This window comes from Camarhynchus parvulus, chromosome 10, assembly GCF_901933205.1.
Source record: "Camarhynchus parvulus chromosome 10, STF_HiC, whole genome shotgun sequence".
Lineage (NCBI taxonomy): Eukaryota > Metazoa > Chordata > Aves > Passeriformes > Thraupidae > Camarhynchus > Camarhynchus parvulus.
In genome coordinates this window covers 17,214,889-17,236,648 of record NC_044580.1, presented here as the reverse complement: position 1 = coordinate 17,236,648, position 21,760 = coordinate 17,214,889, and the positions used below count along the sequence as shown (strand labels likewise).

The 21,760-nt window shown below is 44.5% G+C and overlaps 1 protein-coding gene across 2 annotated transcripts in view; it reads left to right on the top strand.

Annotated features, from left to right (window-relative positions):
• ADAMTS17 (ADAM metallopeptidase with thrombospondin type 1 motif 17) overlaps nucleotides 1-21,760 on the top strand; it is a 154,312-nt gene that overhangs the window by 5,875 nt on the left and 126,677 nt on the right. For both annotated transcript variants that reach the window (XM_030954969.1, XM_030954968.1), the window contains exons 3-4: nucleotides 3,465-3,630; nucleotides 14,249-14,421. In XM_030954969.1, the coding sequence (XP_030810829.1) occupies nucleotides 3,465-3,630; nucleotides 14,249-14,421 (339 nt within the window). The remainder of the gene's footprint in view (nucleotides 1-3,464; nucleotides 3,631-14,248; nucleotides 14,422-21,760) is intronic.

Here is a 21,760-nt window from a genome sequence, read left to right as displayed (position 1 = left end):
CAGCACTACCAGGGCACAGGGACAGAGCCAAGGAGGCAGGATGGGGTCACACAAAGGCTGTGCTGCCACTGTCATTCCAGTGACACTCTGTGAGGACCTTTCCCTGCTGTCATTTAGCCCAAGAAAAGCTCCACTGGAAGTTAATTTGAAGCAGAGGAGTAGTACAAGAGTAGATGACAGAGTGAGCAGGTTGCTTGAGTGACCCCTGTGTGTGTGAAACCCTGGATGAGAGCACATGGGAATGTTTTGGGGGGGAGCAATGTTGAGCTGACTTGTGAAATAAGGATGTGAAATATCCCTAATGTGAAAGATCTTGCCACTGTTAGGCACAGTGGTGAGTGGGGCTGTAGTGCGAAGTGTGGATTATTGTTTGTTTTAATCAGCTTGTCAGTTTGCCTGCCTTTGGGGGCTGAAATCATTCAGCCTTTCCTGTTAGCAGAGCTGCAGGGCTCTGTCAGCTGCATGGTGTGGCCATACCAACTGTAAAATTAATGCAGATGATGGTGAACTCCTGCACTCCTCTGAATTTTTGGGTTCCTTTGTCTCAGGTCCTCCAGGATGGTGGGGTTGGGCTGCAGCTGCTTTTTCCAAAATTCAGCTATTCCAGGATCTGGCACAGCAGCAGGTCTGGACTCCCACAGGGAGAGAAGGATTGGAAGGAGTACCCCAACTTTTGATATGCATCTCCCCAAGCAAATGGGAATTGGTACATCCAAAGCATTTCACTTAATTGGAATGATTTCCTGAGATGTGGGAAAAGTAGCTCCAAGGGTTACCTGGTATTCTGTACTTCTACTTTCTTCTTTTTACTTCCATATCTTCAAAATCCAAAGCCTTCTGCAGTCCCTCAACTCAGACAAGAGAAGAAGAGCCCTGAGCCTTTGTCCAGGGCTGATGTCTGATCTCTCATGCTGGGATTAGCACAGGGCAGGATCTGCAGGATTTGAGGGATGCAAATGAGGAATGCATTTCTTATGGAAAAAGCAAAATAATGACCTGACTATTCAAAGTACAAGGTCCAAAAGATCTCCTCTGGGCTAGCAGGTTTGGGGACTCTTCAGAACCCAACTGGCAAGTCTGGGGGAACTTTAAACATTTTAACTCCCTAGGGATGCTTTACAAGCCTGATCCTGCAAACCCTTCCTGCTTGAAACTCTATTTGCCTTTTCAGATTGAGCTTGAGATGCTTCCCAATGTATTCCAGGGTGAAGACTCATGGCTCTTTCTCTCCATAGGTTTCACAATTCCACAGCAAATGTGAAACATAAGTCTTTTCCAATGGTTTAAATTATTTTCACTCTTGATGCCAGAAAATTGGGATAATGTCGGGTGGTGATGAAACTGACTTCTTCTTACATACTTTTGGCACCAGCTGAAATGGTTGGCAGTCTGTCAGGAGCTCTGGTGTGGCTTTTAGTACCATGGCACCAGATTTACAACCCTTCTTCTAAATAATTAAAACCTATATTAAAAAAGGGGGTTGGGGCTACCTCCCAACTGGAAGATTGGAACAAGGAGGGGAAATAGTGGAGAACATCGTAAAGGAGGCTGGAAGAACAAGTCACCAGAGCTTTTGCTGTCTCTGGAGCAATTCTGACAAAGCCCAACTTGTGATTTAAGTGAAAAGGCAGCCCTTTGGACACTCCAGAGCAGAGGGGGTCTTGTAAACTGGTGAGCATTCTGTAGGGCCTAGGAATAATGTTGGATTTTCTCTGTAGGAAGTGCCAAGGCATTTTATCCTTAAGCAATTCCCCTGCCCCAAGAGCAAGGTCTCTTTTGGAAGGCCCCCAAAGAGGTGTCTCCTGTCTCCTCAGAGACAGGGCACTGATTGTCTCTGCTCTGCTTTGCAGCCATGCCCAGTGGAGACACCAACTTTTACAGTTTTCTTTTTGTCCAAGCTCTCTTTGGAAATCAGTGACCCCTCCTGAGACACCCTGAATGCTGTTCAGTTCGTGTGGCTGTCAGAGGAGGAGAGCTCTCATTTCTGCTGCAGAAATTCCTCTTGCTGGAAATACTGGGCCAAAGGGATTTCCTGGGTGTACGTGAGGACCGGATTTGGCAGGGAGGTGTGGAAATGTGCAATATACAGTATGTATGTAATGTATATTATAAATCATATTAGTACAGTCAGCTGTTGAACATACAGCATTTGGATGTACGTGCAGAGCATTTCTTTGGAGAGTTGCCTGGCTGGCACAGAGCGTGGGGAGGGGGGACCAGAAAAGTCTGGCCTCTCTTTTTATGTACAGGATGGGTGTTGGAGCTCTCTGGAAGCACCTTTACCTCTCAGGTGCACAGCCCTGGCAGACCAGATGAGCCCTTCTGTTGTTCACAGAAGTTAAATCAGACCTCAGTACTTCTCTCAAGGGGGAGGTACATGGCAGAGCTGTGTTTTGAGCCTTTTAATTGCAATATAAATAATCACTGGATTAGTGCAATGAAAAGTAAGAGCTCCTCACTGTAAATACCCACTTTGTGCAACATGTTACAACCTCAGTGTTGATTACTAAACCTGGAGGCTTTGTTAAGTTTTAAGGTGATAACTTTGCTTTCACTCTCTTCTTTGCATGCCAGAAAAGGAGTGGAAAAAGCATAAAAGAACCTAAAAAGCTCTGGGTTGTGAGCAGAGGAGGGCTCTCCTGGGGCAGAAGCTGGCTTGCAAAGGTGTTCCTGCCAGCCCTGCTGTAAGGTCTGGACTTGGTGCAAGAAGGCAAGGATTTAGTGCTCTGACCTGGACCCTATTGAGCTATTTAGGCAGGGTCTGCCTTCCTAGTGTCACTTATTCCAGGAATGGTGGAAAATCCTGAAACTGGGGCAGTACAACAGTCCATTCCTGACTTCACCTCTGAAACCCAACCCGTGGCCTGCAGGGAGAGCAGAGCTGACTGTGTGGCCCTTAATGTAGCCAGGAAGATGTATTTGGTCCCAAAAAATGCAGTGTGGCTCTGCAAGTCACACTTGCATCAGTTCACTCAGTGTTCCCTGTGAGGGTGGTACCCACAGGGGCCTCCTGTGTGCAGGCAGTGTCACCTCTGTGCTCTGAGACAGTAAATGCCATTCAATAGCAGGGCAGTCCTGGCAGCTGGAGAGGTGATTTTGAAGGGATTTCTGTTAACAGGATTTATTTGTCCTCATGTGAGCTGAGCATCTTGTAAACCACACATATTTGTGGGGCTGTGTCTGAAGGGGGAGGAGGAAGGGAAAGCAAAAGTGTCGACAGGAATCCCCACCTTTCCTTTGTACAGTGCATTGTTTCTAAATAGTGCTCAGTGATATAAAAATAAACAAGAGAAGCAGATGAAGTTCTTTATTCTCTATTACACAGGATGAACACAACCATAATCCCATCATTTCTTCACACTGCAAATCATTGCAGTGAAATGACCTGGGTTTCAGACCAGGCTGGATAGACAAGGCTTGGGCACCAGACTGATGGGGGTTTTTTTGTTCTGTTTTGTGCACAGGTTGGCTACATCCAGCTTGGATCAGAGCAGCTGCTGATCCAACCTGTGAATGCATCTGAGAGCTCCTTCAGTGGGAAGGAACATTTCATCAGGCGGAGACGATCCACCAAGCCCGGCCACCCCTCCAGGCCCCAGGGCCCTGAGGAGCACTGCAAGGTTGTGGCAGGTGAGCTTGGAGTGGCTCCAGAGAGCAGCTGGCAATTCTGCTTGGATTTTGTGGTTCTGGTGGTTGGGCAGCTGGGGCTGGGGAAGGATGGCAAGTTTGACTTGGGCAGGAGTCACATCACAGCCATGAGGTTGTCAGGGCGTGTGCTGTAACACAGGACTTGTGAGATGATAAATTCTGCTCTAATCTTGCACTGCTCAGGGAGGGATTCACTGGATTTTTAGCAAAGGCTCAGGATTTTTAACTGAAGTCAGTGTTGATGGGGACTTTTCCATCTTGCCTTTCCACTGCTAAGCAGGCAGGGATAGAATGGTGATCTTCACATTTCAGAGTGTGGAAAATATCATTTCACCTACTTTGATATAATTTAATCACAAGTATCATCTGTGGAGTCCAGCTCCAGGGATCCAGCTCATAATAGGATGAAGGGATATCTGGAGATGGAAGAGATGCACAGTTTGGCTTTCAGAGCAATCTGCTTTCTTTTTCAGCTTCTCATGCCATCATTCTTACTTCTGTGTAGCAGAGCACACAATCCATATCAGGGTCAACTGAGCAGACTTTGTATTATTTTATGGCTTTAAATTGCTTTTGTAAGGGCTTGTGTGCATTTGGAACTACCAGATGTAGTTCAGCAAGGTGATTTTTTTAAACTAGGAGCTTGATTTTGCTTTTTCTGTCTGGTGTTTGACTCCGCAAACTTAAGTTAAAAAAGCTGTTATATCATATATTATAATTTGCTAGCATTTTTCAGGAGAAAATGGCCAACTCTGTTCATTGATCATATCCTGTCTTCTCCCACTTTCAAAGCCACACAGACAAATTGCCAGATGATATAAACTATTTTTTGTGCTTCTTTAGAACAATTAAATTTTATCCTTTCTAGTATTCTCTCTCTGTGTTGCAGAGGGGGTATTTTTTTAGATTTCACTTTGTGGAAATCTTTTCATTAGGTTGCAGAATCCCTGTATTTTCTGCTCCTTTCATTCCTTTCCTGCCTTCTCCTGGATGGGTTCCATAAATGGATCAGTGGGTTCTGCTGCTGGACTGCCAAAGTGGGGAGCAGGGCTGGGGGGATTTCCTGGGTACAGGAGTGAGAATCTCTGGTGTGGGAAGAGCTGAGTGCTCAGGGACAAGGGCTGCTTGGAAGGATGTGGCAGCAACAGGAGGCACAAAAAGCTTCCTTGTGGGAACAGCAGTGGAAGAGGCCTGAAGGAGCTCACTGGAACAGGCAGCCAGGAGCCTGAAGTTTGCTTGTAAGGCTTTGTATCTCAGTTTTTGTGTTTAACCAGACCTGTGCACTAGCAAAACAACCTGTGCCTGCTTCTGCACTGGGTGCTGGTAAATCCTGCAGCCAGGACCTTTATTTTCTCCTGTGTGGAGCTGAGCTCTTAATAGTTCAGCAGGTTTATCATTCTCGGGGGTTCAGACTAAGCCAATCTTCTCTCTGAGAATGAAATCTTGGATCTGGTTACAGTTACAGATCCCTTATGTCTCTTTTCAGAGAAAACATCAGAATTCAGCACTGCTCTGATTTCCCAGCCAAGTTCTGTAGGTGCTGCAGCCCTGTGGTCACAGAAAATGCATTTCAGAATTCTTACACTGTAAAATGAGACAGCTATTAGTTAAAATCTGAATTGAACCAGAATCAGTCCAGGAAATGAGCCTCACCCTTTGGCCTCTGAACTTTTTGACCTGTTTTCTAGGGGCAGGATGCTCCCTGTCCTTGGCAGAACTGGAATTCCCTCCCTGAGAAGAGGAACTAAAGGAAGGAAGCTGGGCTGACACTGGGTGATAATTACATGGGATCACAAAGGGAAAGAGGAGCTGAGTGAGCATGAAGGTACTAAAAGAAGACACTGATAAAAGAGCATTTCCAGTGGCACCTCCTGCTACACAGGAACAGAATTCCCATCCCTTGGGTGCTGACTGTTGCTGTGCTAAGAAGGGAGCCAAGCCTTGCTTGGCAGTAGCCCTGTCCTAAAATAATGCAATTGCTCATGGGATTTCCCACTTAAAGGCAGACCCCTGGATCTTTGTCATTGTTGAGGGACAGAAATGTAACTCATGGTTAATAGGCTTAGCACATTAATGACCTAATTGCCTCCTGTCTACTTTGGATTAACTTTTATGCATAAGGAGTTTAGAAATGAAAAAATTAATCCTGTCTGACGCACAAAAGGTCCATTTCTAATAAAACTGTGTGTGGAAGTGACCATCTAGGGGTATGCTTCCAGACTTTCTCCTGGGAAAAGGTCTCTTTACAGTGAATCTTACCAACATGGACTGGTCAAATTTGTACTAAAGGTTGTTTTCCAGTGGCTTAAAATTTGGCTCACCCAGGCTACAACTTGGCAGGAAAGGTTGGAGGTTGTAAATACATGGGGATATTTCTATGCCAGACATTTAGGTACAAACCCTGTATTGTAGAATGACATAGACAGAAAAAGACAAGTCTGTGTAAATACAGTATAAAATGAGTATTTTTCAAGGGCACAGAACTGCCATGCTTGGGCATTTTTCAGTCCTTTACTGCTGTTCTTGTATTTTCTGAATACACAAGAATCACCTCTGTATGTATTTTCTGCTTTAAATTCTGTAATTCAGAGGTAGCTGGACTACTCTGGGATTATTTGGGAATCAAGGCACAAAACATCAGCTGAATTTTTAACGCTAACTATTGATTATGCCATAAAAATTTAAACAGGGCTAAATTGCTCAATGGCAAATTTCCTGTGATATATGAACTTAATAACTTGTAAAGCAAAGGTGCTTGGTGATGTAATGTGTGAGCATTTGGAGGTGGAGCAGGAAAGCACTTTAGGAAAGCAAAATGAACTTAATTAGGAAGTGCTGCTGGGGGGACAGGGAGCACAGCTTTCCAAAGGCAATGCCCCTGTGTTCCACCCAGAGATGTGGTGCCCTCCCTGCAGACCCCAGCCTTGGGAGGGGGAAAGTGGCTTGGGGCCAGGTAATGCCACCAGGCTGGCTTGATAAGGGGTGGTAAAAATCTCTAAAACAACTCCCTTAGTCTGAGTGGTGTTACATGTCCTGCAGCACTCAAAATTATTTTTAGGTCTGCAGGAGAACTTTGTGGGAGCCAAATTTCTCCTGGAATAATCTGTATAAGAGGATTAATCTGGCTGTAGTCAAGAATGGGAAAGTACTTAAGGTTTTGCATGACTGGATCCTTGAGATTTGAACCTGAAAGTGTCTACTAATGGGTTAAAAAAAATCCCAGAGCTGATGTTTTAATTCCTTTGTTTGAATTCCAAAGTGCTCCAGCAGCAAAGGAGGGATCCCATCACCATGGGCCAGGTGCTATTGTTAGTCATATGATATGTGAATATGTTTTATTTTTATCACCTGTCATCCAGCAAGAGAGAGAGAGTTCAAGTCGCAATGCACATTTCTGCTCAGGCATGAACATGAGCCCCTGTGAGGCAAACAGAAAACCTATTAAAAGGTTTCCAGGTGCACATGCAGTGAGGGGGAAGGAAGGGAAGGTTGGGTTTCACTTGCTCAGAGCAGGGAGTCGTGAGGAACACGGGAAATAGCTTCACACCAGTGATGTGAAACACCTCTCATCTCTGGACACTGGGCAGCATCTGCACAAAGCTCCTGTCACACCCTGCTCTCACTTTAAAGACCAGCTCTGACAACTTTCTTGTCAAAGGTCCTGGAGAAGTGGTTTTGCTATAGAGAGAGGGGAGTCAAAGGGAGTTTTGTTTGCAGGTTTTAGTAGATGCAAGTAAGAGTTTCCTTGTGGAAGAGCCAGGCAGGAGAGAAAGATCTCTTTTAAGGCATCATACATGATTTTTGCAGTGCCCAACCCCTGAGATAGAGCTTCTTTCATTGTCCTCTCTCTGTGAGCTTGTGACATATAATAAAGCTGTTTCCATGTGGCAATGTCCACCACAGCCTCAGCTGCAGTAAATGGATTATTTTTCTGAACTATCATGGAACAATGGTAGTTTAACTATTTACTGAGATTTGGACACATATTTTGCATGTTTTCTTTGCCATCAGAGTCTGTAAATAGGAAAAAAATTTCAGTTTTTCTTGTTTTTGAGAAAGTATCAATGTTCAAGACAGAATCAAAGCATGTTGTGAAAGCATAGGAATCTCCTCTAACCATGTCATAAAACTTTCTGTTTCTTCAGGAAAAGTAAGTTCTGTTACAACTTCTCCAAAGGTCTCCAGTGATGTATTAAAGTCTCCTTACATAGGAAGGATTTGATATAAAATACAGCCCAGGAGCATGAGAGAGAGCAGCTTGTCTTTGGACAGAAGGTTGTTATTTCATGTTTATGATATAGACCTCATAAATTACTCTTAAATGTGGGTTTGCTTTAAACCCTTTTGTCAGTTTAAATGAACCAGTTTTCCTTTAATGCAAATGTGCTGCATGTACAGTGAAATATCAGGAAGATCAATATTTTAATTCACAAAATAACAACGTGTTGCTTCTCTGCAGAGTTACTTTGCAACCTGTTTTAACAATTTATCAAAGCTGGTAATAATTTAAGTAAGTGCTGGTGTACAGGTATCAAATGTAGGGAATGCTTTCCCTGAACAGGTATAAATCTTAAACACATGTTACTGCTACATTGCATTTCCCCATCTTTAATCATTGTCTCCTAGCTGTGTTTTCTCTGCAGGTTTGACTTGGCCTGAAAGAGCAGTTGTTATGGCCAAAAACATGTGCACTAAAAATAGAGAGATGTCATGAAACCTGTATTAGTCCATATTAGGAAGCAGCTGTTGGAGAATTAAAGCAGATTTCAACAATGGGCTCCACAGAAGATGTAATGTGATTAAGTGTTTGCAAGCACAGGAGGATTCCCTGTATCAGGAACTCAGCACTTTGCCCATGGGAGTGTGTCTCACTTCTGTGGATAAATCCCTTGGTTTTTCCAGGTCCCTTGTCTTCCTGACGGGGAGTCTGGGTTTTCCCTGCAAGCCTGTGATTGTTTCCTGATGGCTGATAAACAGCAGCCTCCTGCAGCAGTCTGACATTCAGAAGTGTCCTTTTCCATCTCACGTGGCAAGTGAGGCTTTACTGCAGGTCTGTTCTGGATGATTCCCTCAGTGTGGATCATGAGGAGTGAGAGGGACTCCAGGTTCTTCTCCCTCTACTGTCAAGGTGAAAAAGAGACACAAAAAGGAAATGTAAATATAGATAGTGGATGGGTTTCTTCCCTTTCCAGAGCAGCTGTGCTGCTCCTTTGCTTGGTTCCTGATAAAGCTGAGTGCTGGTTGCCATTGAAATCCAGCCTAGCAGGTGGTGATGAGCTCCACTGTCAGTGTCCACTGTCCTTGTCTTGGGATGTTCATGGATATTCCATGGCCATTCTGGCTAGAAAAGCAGAGAGATGGTTCCTGGACTAAGGTGGATTGCTCATCTTTTAGGTGTCTTTGCTTCTTCCATGTTATCACTGTTAATTGCTCAAGCCATGCTCTCTGTGCCTGCTCCTGCTCCACTAAATTGTTTTATTTATCTGCCAGGAATCCTTGTTTGTGCCACCAGGAAAGTGTCCTTTCCGTGGCAGATGGGTGTGCATAATCCAGGAGATGGGACTCTCTGAATCCTGGTGACAAATTGAACCTTTGAGCAGAGATCACAGTGCTTATCCTGACCTGCCATTAAACAAAGCCCTGATGAGTTGTGTTGATGACTGATTTTGTTTTGCAGAAGAATAAGGTTTTAACTGATGTGTCCAAGCCACAGCCTAGCTTGGATAACAATCCTTGCAGCAAAATCTGTGGTGTTTTGAGATGCAGCTCAGAGTTCATGACTTCTGTCTCAAGTTCTTGTTTGCTGCTTTGCCAGAGAAATAGTCATGAACTTGTGATTTGGTATGAAAGTGACTGTTTGGGAGAAAAAAAAATAAACAAAAAAAACCCAAAGCAAAACAAAGCCATTTTTGGAAGGTGAATTAGGGAATAATGGATCATTCTGCTCTGCAATAATTTTTCCTAGCAGTTGATGCCTGATTTTGTCTGCCATTCCAGTCAGAGAGAAATTGGAGATGCAGTTTTGAAGGACAGGGTATTAAAAATGAGAGGACAGCTCTCAGTCTATAATCAGCTGTTCTTTCTATAAGCAGCCATTTGTAATTCCTGAACTTCAGGCAATCACTGGCATCAGCTGAAATTCCAAGGTTTTGGTGGAGATATAACGAGCCAGGGCACAGAGATAATTCTTGTGCTGTATCCTGGCAGAGGATGGGATTAATCAAATCACCTTTTGAGAGGTGCTTCTGTCCTGCTGCTGCTGCCAGGGACATTTTGTGGCATCCTGTCCCTCTGATAATTCAGCAGTGACAGAGGGGTTTAGGTTGAGTAGTAAGAATACATCTCAAGAACTTCCTTTCTTTAATTTCTAGGCTTGGTTTGTGTGCAGGATCTCCCTGTTCTTTCTGTTTTGCTTTGGAGAGGTGATGATTTTTACTTTTAGGTGAAGCTAATAAAACCTGCCTAATGTGAGTACCAGTCAGAGGCTCTCTGGAAACTCCTGGGGCTTAGGGAGAATTAATTTTAGCTGTTTGCCCCACTTGGATGCCCTCTCTTCCTTTTTATGCTGCTGAAATAACAGGACATGGTAAAACAGAGCTTGGGTATGAGGAGATGTTAAAGGGGTCATGGGAGGAGGGAAGGGAGCAAAGGGCTCCTGAGGAAGAGCTGGAGAGGGTTTTTAAGGCAGCAATAGAAAAGAGCTTCTAAGGAGAAATCTGGCCTTGCAGAAAGGATTCTGCAGTTTAGCTTTTATTTGTGGCTTTTGTTGAACAGCATCCAGAAACCGTCAGTGGGTTTAACAAGAATGAGGTAGCTAAAATTACAAAGGGAAAGATTAGGCAGGAAAAATAGTGGAAGGCTGTAGGAGAAGATGTTGCTTTTAGATGAGTCTGGGAAATACAGTTGGAAGGGAGGTAGGAGGAACAGGAAAGGACTCTGCACTTACAGCAAGAATCTGCCAAAAGCCAGACAGTGCTAGACAGTGCTTTTGGTGTGTAATAGGAAAAGGTCATTTGGGGCGGTTGCTCTGGAATTGCACATCTGTTGAGTTGCCATAAAAAGCACTGAACGTCAGGAGTTTTCTACAGAGGCCTCAGAAGAGCCTTGTTGTGCTTCTGATCACAGTGGGGACTCTGCTGCTTCCCATTCTGAGGGAGACTTCAAAGACTGCAGGACGGGGTGTGATCATGTGGCTTTGAAGGTGGTGAGCCAGGCAAGGGTAAATGAAAGTCACCTAATGAACTTGTGCAGTGTCACAGCCATTTTTTGCTGAGGATCTGGGGGTGTTTTCACCCTTCTCCCTTCACCTCACAGTCCTGAATTTTGTGGAGTTTTTTGGCCCAATAGACTGTATAACACACTGTCAGAGTGAGTGGCCAAAGGGTAATGTCCCCTGTGCCCAGTCACCTGCAGCATGTACATGCTGTGTTGTAGATTGACTGTTTCAGCTCATATTTCATACTAAATTCTCTGACCTCTTAAGCAGGGAACACCTGACTCCTAAAATCATGTGCTGTGTGCTCCCTGCAATGTAAACTCCTCTGACAGCTCCTGCCCGTGTTTTATGGCCTCTTATGCCTTCACACTAACACTTGACATCTGCACCACAAAATTTGTAACATCAGTTTGTTCAAATAAAGAATCCACCAAGCATTTAATCCTTGGTTTAATGGCTGATGTTTATTTTAGTTTGGGGTTTCATGTACTCATGGAGGGATTCACTGCCCATGGTCCATAAATCTTGCAGGGCAGGAATGAGACTTCTCTGTGCTGGCTTGTTTCTGAAGTGAGGCTCTAGAGATGGGGTATTTTTATTTTTTGGATACCTCCATAAAACTGACTCAGTTTCAGGTATGAGCTGCAAGTGCACTTAATGAGGATTTTTCCCGCTGGTTTTGGATCTTTCTCTTCATCAAACATCTGTGATACAGGACATGCGCATTTCCTTTGTTGTGGTTCAGCCATGCAAATGCCTTCTTTTCTCCATGTGCTTGATTATTCTGGAAAACTATTTGTATTTGTGGTAGGCAGGAGGATGCAAAGAGAGACCACTGTGAAAGTGGACAGAAATGGTAAAACAATTTACCCTATGGAGGAGCTACAAACTTGAACAACCTCTCTTTTTTTAAGTAGCTAGTGTGCTGTGCCTGTTGTGGAGGGTGCAGCAGTGACCTCCTGAGCTCTTTGTGGGCTCCCTCGAGTCCTGTTGCCTGTTGTAGGTGCAGGTAAATTTACACTTGGGCAGTGTGAAGGTGAGGGTAAGAGCAGGAGCCTGGGTTCTCCTGTCAGGTCACTCTGGCTGCGTTTCCAGGCAGCCTGTGGGGTGCTGGTTTTCCACACACATCCTCCAATCCCAGCCCCTCTGTGGGAAGCAGCCAGCCCACAGGAGGAAAGGGGGCCAGAGGCTGTGTGTGAACCAAGGCTGCCCAGCCCTCTGCCAGGAGCCCCTTTGGCTGCTGCTCTCCAGAAGTCACAGCTTGCAGAGTTTTGTTCTGCTGCAGAGGTGCCAATTCCTTCCCCTGCCTCTGGAGGAGGGACCACACTGGCAAATGACCATGGCATGACCTCTTCTCCCCAGAGTGCAAGCACCAGTCCAGCAGAGTCAGTTCCTCCTCTGACACAAATGTCTTCTTTCCCACCAAAAAAGAGATTTTTAAGGGAAAACCCAGAGAACTCCAATTTTTTCGTTCCACTTAAACTGTTTTACATGGCTCATTCAATGCCAGGCTGAGACTTAGCTGAATCAAAGCTTGCCCCATAAGAGCAACTTCTCTACAGGTATGAGATTTATACCACCTGGAAACATTTATTAGGGGATTGCCAAAATAAGAATTTGATGGGGAAATGCTGCTGTCTTCAGGAAGGTTCTGACTGATAGCAGTAAGACCCAAAATGTCAGTGTTTTTACTGAAATAATTCACCTTTTCTTTTTTCTTTGATTTCTTCTTGGTATTTAAATGATAATGTTGAGGACCTGTAGCTAAAGATGTGCTGCTCTGCAGAGGGAGGGATGGGAAATGAATGGAATGAAAGAAATAAATTAACACACAAACGTGAGCTGTTCCACAGGAATTTGAAATCATCTCCATCTCACAGCTGGCAAATCAAAGGTGCATTCAGCTCTCCTTCTTTCTTTTACAGTCAATCTTTTTTATTTTATTTATTTTATTTTCATTATAGAGATCCTCTGCTCTGGGGCAGCTTTGCCATCATTGTGCACTTTTTCTGTTGCTGTCCTGCAGCCCATGTGAAAACAAGCCTTGAAACTTGGTTATTTTCATCTTTGCTGCTGGCATGCATCTTCCATAATTTATGATCACCCCCCATTTTCATTTTTTTTCTTGTCCATAGACTCCTGTCTGTCTCTTTCAACCCAGGGGGATATTTCCAAACTCTCTTAAAAAAAATCAAATTTCATGGTTGTTTTCTGAGTTTAAAATATGTACCAAGTGTTGACAGTTGATGCCTTGGGCAGAAAAGCACGTGCAGAATTGTACTGGATGACTGAAGAAACCCAGGAATGAGGAGATGGGATGGACGTGGTGAAATGTGCATATTGACAAGGCAGAAAATGCATCAATGGGTTAAGGCAGGGAGTCCATTTCAGGTGGGCTTTGGGGGGCTTGCAGCTGATGGAGTTTGTCACCCTGAATGCAGGAGGGTCAGTCAGGGAAAACTGATGATCTGGGAAAGAAGAGAAATTCAAGCTGAATTATGTCAGGGAGCTGGTAAACAGGCTGTGGAAAATCAGGATCAGTGAACACCAGCTCAGCTCTGGCTGCTGCTTTGCTCAGAGAGGGTCTCAGGGTAGATCTAGAGAAAATTAAAAAGTGATTCTCTGCTCTGGGGAATGAGCAGCATGTGTTGTGTGACATAAGAGGGATTTGTCTGACCATCCATTAGGCTCTGTCCCATGTCAGTTTTGCACTGAATGTTGTGTTAGTGCTGTTTCAGGACTTACGTGTTCTGTTCCCTTTTCCACAGGAAAAAATCAATAGTGATAGCAGTGTCAGTATCCATAGTATATCACAGGCTGAACAGTAGGCAGAGATCATTTCAGTGAATCTTAGAAGTCTGTTTCTTATTGCAAGAATAAATTTGTTTTAATTACTTCATTAGCTTCTTTCTTTTTGCAATTGAAAGCATGAACACAGTTTTGTGGCTGCAGTGAAGTGAGCAGGTGTGAATTCATATCTGAACTTAATTTCTCCTTTGGTCATGCCTCAGCTGCTTTGCACATCTGCCTGTGAAACACAATTTACCTTTCAGCTTAGAAGAAGACAAATTATTAATACATCAGTCCTTTAGTTGGGAGGGAGGGAGGTGTAACTTACCTGTAACATTTTTATTTGAATTAGTTAATTTTTTCTTTTTCCTGAACTTATGTTTTTTCCCATCCTCTTCCCTCTTTTCACATCATCTGCTGCTCTCTGCACCCAGAGGGACAGATGTACGTGCAATGCAACCTCTTCTTTAACCAGCCAAGAACACTTTAAATTAAAGGTTGTTACAACCTGAATACACACCAGGGTGTTTGTTGAAAAGGCTGGGAGTGTTTTATTATGATCTGCCAGCCTTAAAAGGCATTTTGACCTTTCAGAAAAGAAGAGGCAGAAGAAAGTGAAGGCCACGAGCGACTGGCGGGAGCGGAGGAACGCGATCCGCCTGACCAGCGAGTACACGGTGGAGACGCTGGTGGTGGCAGATGCTGACATGGTGCAGTACCACGGAGCTGAGGCTGCCCAAAGGTTCATCCTCACTGTTATGAATATGGTAAGTAGGCACTTCACTCTCCAAAGAGGAAACAAGAGTAAGCAGGACATATCCAGGGTAGAATAAAGCTGACTTGGCAGCAGAAATCAAGAACTGGTTTGACCTTCGGGTACGAGAAAAGGTTTTGGTTTTCTTGTGTTATGTGCCTCTTCTCCAGTTGTGTTATTCCTGGTGTTTGCCACAATAAAACCCCATTTTTCAAAACTGAAATTGCAAGTCTTCACTTAGGAAATAGTGGTTCAGGAGTGGTGTTTTCTACCAGGCTTTTGGTGCTGCTGTGGTTTACCTTGGAGGAGTGTCTTGTCTGACATGTTTCTTGCGTTCCTAAAGATTCCTATGGCACACCTGTTTCACAAGAGATATGGCTCATTGTTCTAGGCAGTTAAAGCCAGTAGTCATATTGATTTCCAGCAGAAGACCTGGCTTTAAGTCCAAAATTATTTTTATTTCTGATTTTTACACAATGAAAATGGCTGCTTCCCTTCATGTAGAAAATATGAATGTAGAAAACTTATAACCAAACTGCTGGCTGATCCCATTCTTTTCACCCAGGGCTGCATGGAGTGGTGCTGATCATACCTGTGAGTTGTTGATGGAGTTGGGCTTGAGAATCATTCTAGAAATCCTAGGGATATATTTTGGAGTGAGTGGAATCTTTGGAAATTGCAGGCTCATGGGAAGTGTGGGTGTTAATTTGTGAGCTGTCCCTGTAGTGGGGCCTTCTGGCTCAGCTGATAAGGGAACACAGAGCCTCCCACAGGGAATGCTCACTCAGCTGCTGGCAGTGCCAGTAAGGAGGTAATGGCTAAATTGGATGTAGACATGGAAAACTCTGCTTAGAGGCTGCAGGGGTCCTTGCAGAGGCATTTGCACAAGAAAGTCTTGGAGAAAGCTCATATTCCTTTGCCCATGCTATTGTAATATCCAGGAACAGCTCATTCTCCTCACTGTGCCTCTGCTGGTGTTTATGAGCAGCAAATTGGCTTGGGAAAAAATAACAGTCCTGAACAGTAATTGTCTGGTCATGCTTCCCAGTGAAGAGATGGATGCTCAGCATAAACCAGCTATGGAACAACAGCTTTTTAAGAGGTCTTGTGTTCCTTCAAGCACTGATGGCTGATTGAGTAGGGAGTTTGATTAGTCTTTTCCATTAATGAGCTGCTTTTCTGTGTCCCTTCCTCTACCTTTTATTTTGCCTCGCAGTGTGCTCTCAGAGTTGTCACTTGATGGGGCTCCACTGTGGCTCTGCAGTTACTTTTGATGACTCTCATGCCTGCAGGTCAATGATTTCACTGTGGCCATTAGGGATGTCTGTGTTGTGCAGCTTTTTCAGCCTGTGAAGATTGTTAGGGATGAACAGACTGATGGACCAAGTCTTAAACAAAAGATGGCTGTGGGTCTTTGGATCCTGTTGTCTGTCCAGTCTGAGATGCTGCAGAACATCTCAGCAACATCAGCTTGCCAGGTGTGAATAAATCTGCGTGGGGAGGTGCTCATAGATGGGCTGGGTTCTCTAAACCCATTTATTAAACAAATATTGAAGGTTAGTTTCCTATGGATTAGGCTGATGGGCTTTTAAGCTGGGTTCTGATGCTGTAGGGTGAGCTCACCCCTTTATTAGACACCAGAGAGAGCACATGAAGAGGGCTCTTGGATGAGGAACACGTTCATGTGACATTTCCTCAGGTGCAAGGTCCAGCTGAAATGCTTCCCACAGTTAAGTCATTGCTCCTGGGGACTCCCTGGTGTGAGTTTTTTCTGATGTCTGATAGGATTTGAGTTCATGTTTCAGCTCTTCAGCCTTCAGAGGGGCAATGGGAGGGTCTCTCCCTCAGCCACCTACATTCCCACACTCTTAGAAACATTTTTCAGGTTTGAAGGAAGACTTGAGAGTGACTGGCAAGACCAAAAGATAGTGAGGAATAAGGATAGGCTAACACATAGATGGCATCACTGCATAAATCCTTTATTCTGTGGTGATACAACCAGGTGAAATTCAGGGAATCAAAGGGGATTTTGATGTTACATTTGTGTAATGAAAGCTGACCTTCATCCCAGGAAAAGAAGCTGAAGGATAATTCAGAAAAATGTATTTCAGAGAGGTAATCATGGGGTTTGGAGAGGCCTTAAGCCACGATTTTGGCTGCTTGGGATCTTTGTTTCTTGCCTCCCTGTCAGCCTTGGGTGACTGTTAGCTGGGGGACAGGATTTGCCCCATGATATTAGGCAGTGCTTATTCAGCTATACTGCAGGATGGCAGGCTGCCTCTAAAAGAAACCAGAATGTTAATTTTGGCTTGGATGCTTGCATTTAAGCAAATAGAACATTACTGGTCAGGGGTATATTAACTTAACTCCTCTCTGTAAGCCATTACGTTTACTGTCAAACCACAAAACAAGCATTAAGAGGTCTTATTAATGCATTTTATATTTATAGACATTTTAAATAAAGTGATCTGCCTTAAAGTATTTAATATCTATTTATGTTACAAGAATTTCTGAAGGGGGAAAAAGTCAGCATTACAAAATATGGGTTTATTGCTCCCTTGGTAAATGAGAATCTTAGAGGAAAAAACCCCACCACCCTCTTCTAGAATAACAGCTTAAAAGCACACAAACCCATTTTGGAACCCAGAAATAACAGGTAGCACTTCATGTAGCAAATGCTGTGTTTTTAATGTTATTCTGTAGTTCCATGCCCCTGAACAGAGAATAGATTCATATTAAAAGTACTTGTTTTTTGTGAATGTCACTGTAGAGGTTCAGGCTCTTTAATTTACTAAACTAATGCTTGAAATTATAAGACAGGTTTTTCCAAGATCATGGAAGAATTTCCCTCTAAGGTGCACTGTAATGCATGAGTAGGAACAAGCAGGGCTCCAGGGATTTGAGTTGGCTTTTTTCAAGTCACCACTGCTAAAAAGAAATCTTTTCTTATATTCTGGCAAGGTGTTTGATTCAGCACTATTTTCCAAACAGGTGCTAAAGTTGTTGTCAAATGCCACCATGCACAGCTGCAGCCTTAGCAAGGCAGTGAGGAATGGAAGAACATGGACAGGGAGAAATACCAGGAGAGCTGTGGAAATGCAAAACCACCTACTTAGATATAGGTGCTGATCTCTTTTTCTAGGTTAAACTCCCTTGTTACTGAGCTTTGTTGCAGTGTTTGCATTCCAATTCTTGTCTCACCTTTGGCTTGAGACCATCTCCTGTTCATGTCTTCCTTCTGTACTGACCAGTGTACAGAGCTTCCTCTGAATTCCAAACCCAAGTGCCTTTGTGGTAAATCAAGCTTTAAAACATGCTTATTTTGTGCTAGTCTGCTGGTCTGCATCTGGCAGCTAATTTCTCAGTGCATTTCATCCATGTGGAGCTGTGAGGGTGGATGTTCTGTTCTTGCAGGAGTTCTATGCTTTCTTTGCTCTTGTGGTTGCTTTTCATCTGAAAGAAGTGACCAGTAAAGGAAAAAGGAGATTCTAGGAACTGCACTGGTCTCTGCTGTGTCTGGTTTTCATGGTTTAGGTTTTCAGCTTTCTGGAGCAATTGATTCTGGAGATAACTGGTTCAAGTGGTGATAAATGGGGATGAGAGCCTTTGGAAAGTCCTGTCCATGGCTGTTGTGTTGCTGAGGATGAGGAGTGGCTGTTTCCAGGCAGGCCCTGAGCAGGGAGTTGTGGATGTTGGCTCCTTGCAGAGTGCAGAGCTGACTTTGCAAACCAAGTCCCACCCAGACTGACCCTCAGAGCGTTTGGAGACAGAGACGTCTGAATTTCTGAATTTCCAAGACCACAACACAGTCTTTTAACAGCTGCTTTCTATGGGTTTGAAAACCTAAAAAAAATGAGTTGGGTTGGTTTGGGTTTTGGGTTTTTTTTTGTCCCCTAAGTGTATTTTTTGGGGTTTTGCAATAAATTACAACTGTGGCTTGGTTTGGAGCTTGCCTTTTTCCTTGAGAGTGCAGTGTGGAGGGAGAATTTCTGCAGTGTGTGTCAGTTCTCCTGCAGCTGTTGCTAAGCCATGAGATTACTGTGGAAGCTCTTTGCAGCAGCAAGCAGGAACTTGAAGTTAGTGATCTTTTGGATATCATTAAGAGGGAAAATTCTTATGTTGTTCTTTAGGAATGATACTGTTTTACTCTCTGAAGCCTGATTTTACACTCCACAGATTGTTTTTCATTTTGGATTTCCCCTGTGAGGGTTTTTATGTTAAAAAAGCAGATAAAATCATTTTTATCATGCTTGCATTGATGGATTTATATGTCTGTGCTCTTGGGGGCTGGCACATAAAGGCTCCAGAGCTGCCACTGATAATCTGCTCCCTTACCTTGGTCTGGAATTTTCATGATGAGAACAGGGACATAAGGGAACATAAGGGAAAAGGATCTGAGTGTTTCATCACTGTCTACAGATTTCTCTTTTTGCTCCAGCAGCCCCAGGAGAAGGAGTTATGTCAACTGTATCTTATAAAGAGCTATGAATATGTTCTTTTTCATAATGTTTAAAGGAGTAATTTGAAAGCTTGGCTTTAGGTGGGTGTTAGAAATCCTATAGCACTTTTCAAAACAAGAGAAAGACAACCTCAGTAACCTGACTAAGGCTTCTGCTGTCCAAACCTCATCCAGCAGCCAAGGCAATGGGAAGGCTCCTGCTTGAGTGCAGTGCTCAGGGAAGAAAAAAGGGAAAAAAGTCAATTTACCCTCAGGGTTGCTGTTCTAAACTCCAAAACATCTGAAACACACACGTCTCCCTCCCACAGTCCACCTGCAGAGGAAGCTCTTGAGAATTAAAAAAAAAAATTAAAATGATGTAGTTTAGTTCCTCTCTGAGCCCAATTCCTTATGTCTGTGTTTGCTTTGTGCGTGCTGGGGCAGGCCTGCACAGCTTCTGCCAAAACTGCATTTGTTCTGCCCCTTCCATGTCAGAGCTGTGAGGAGAAAGAAAGGCAGGAGGAATGCAAACAGAGGAGGATGGTCCAGCCTTGAAGCTTTCCTGTTTTCTTTAGGGCATTCTGTACAGTAAAGCTCTGTCAGAGAAATGCAGGTGAACGGGGAGATGCCAGAGACAGGCTTTATTCTTCTTCTTGTTCTACTGCACTTCCCCTTCCATTTTTTCTGTCTGTTTTGTATGGTTCTTTACCATGTCTCCTGTTTCCAGAGTTCACCCTACTTCTGATGACTCCACACAGAGAAGTCAATACAGAAGTGTAGAAGTTCCCCTGCAGCAGGGCACCCACAACACTTCAGTCACACTGACCACTTTTCCCATCCCTTCCTTTCATCCCAATGATCCAGAACCTCCATTTCTTTTCCACCCAAGCTGCTTTCTGCCACTTGTGGTGATGTCCTGAACAAGTAACTTTTGCATTTGGTTCCATGGCAGAGTTTCATGCAGCTGACTCTTCTGTTCAAGGCTGCCTTATTTTATTAAAAGGTTCTAAACCACCCAAATATTTTTACTTTTCCCCTGTTGGAAGCAGTCACAGCAGCCTGAAGGGTGTGATGCAATTGCAGGCTTGAGGAAGGGTGGCCCATGGTGTTGGGAGTGGGCAGGGAGGTGTCTGTGAGTCAGTCTCTCTGTCTGTGCAGCAGGAAATCTTGAGAACATCTGCAGTGGGAAATCCCATTCCTCATGGCCTGGTACCAGTTATCCCACCACCTCACCTGGCTCGTGCTGCAGGTGGACACTTGGACGTGGTGTGGAACAGCACAGTCTCTGGGGTTTGGTTCTCTTGTTGGCTGGGTGAGAAAGGCAGGAGGTTGTTGCTGCCATGATGGAATTCCATTCTTAGCAGGAAAGACCTGTGTATTTGAATTATTTTATTTTAAATTCAGCCGGATTCTGTGATGGGGCTTCCTTTGGGCACAACTTACCTGGCGCAGCCTGGTTTAAATCCAGCTCATGTTTTTTTTATCAAGTCATTTAAAAGTCTGTTTGCCTTCTCCATGGGATTCCTTCCAGCCTTAAAGCCCATGATCTGAGAGAAGTTTCTCTCTAAAAGGATGGTGTTGGGTGGGACTGACACCCAGAGCTGCCCCATGCTGGACACAGATGGTCCCAGCCCTCCCCACAGGGCCCAGCAGAGCCTGTCAGGAGACCTGGGGGTGCCTCTGTGAAAACATCTTCAAAAGAGGGGAATAAGGCTGAATAGTGGAAAAAAGTGGGGAAAAAACCCAGGTCAGAGCAGGAGGATGAGGAGCTCCAGGTGCTGGAGCAGAGGTGCCCTCCAGCCTGTGGGGACACCATGGTGGGGCAGGTGGCTGTTCCCAACACTGTGACCTGAGGAGAGGAGCCTGTGCTGGAGCAGGTTCTCCTGGTGGGAACTGCAGCCCATGGAGAGGATCCATCCTGCAACAGGGGAAAAGTGTGAGAAGGGAGCAGCAGAGAGAGCTGTTCCAGAGGACAGTCCCCATTCCCCATCCACCTGCCTGGCTCTGGGTGAGGGAGAAGGGATCAGGAACGCAGCAGTAAAGATGAGGTGAGGGGAAGGTGTTGTTTTAATTTGTCTTTTTTTCTTTTCTCTGTATACAAACTATTTTAATTGGCAAATTAAATTTTCTCCGAGTCCAGTGTGTGTTGCCTGTAACTGTTAAGTGATCTCCCTCTCAGAGGGAAAGGTTAATGTTCCTTCTAGGCAATACAAACCACCATCAGCCTGGGGTTCCTTTGGCCCTCATTTAAGAAAATAAGCAAACAAAGCTTGAATAAACAAGCAAAGTGGAGCCTCTTGCACTCCCAGGGACTTTTTTTTGTTTAGTGTCCAATTGCTGCTGCTTGAGCTCTTCTGATATCACTGGTGGATGGGAATAAAAGTGCAGTCAGAGTTATCTTTGGGATAGAGAGCGGAAGAGAAAAGGAGGAAGGGCTGGCAGCTTTCAAGATGACATCCTGACCTGACCAGCAGCTGGTGCTTGGTGGGCGAGTTTTGGCAGGGCAAACAGCCTTGGGAAGTCAGTGGTGTTTGGATTTGTCTGTGCTGGCTCTGGAGGCAGCTTGACTGCTCTGATGGGAAGCCAAGCACCAGCACCCAGCAGGCTCAGTGGTAAGGCCTGTTTGCTGGAATTATTCTCATGTGATGAGTGGGAACTTCATGGGATGGCCAGAGCTAGTGGAGAGCTGGGAAACCAAAGACATCCATCCATCCATCCATCCATCCATCCATCCATCCATCCATCCATCCATCCATCCATCCATCCATCCATCTCAGGGAAGTGTTTGTCAGCCTCTGTAGTGGTGCAGCAGAGGTTGACCCCCTCAGCCTCATGCCCCATTGACCCTCCCAGCTGAATGTCCAGGTCTCCACTTACTCAGGGGTCATCTGTCAGAGCCCTTCTCTGCAAATGT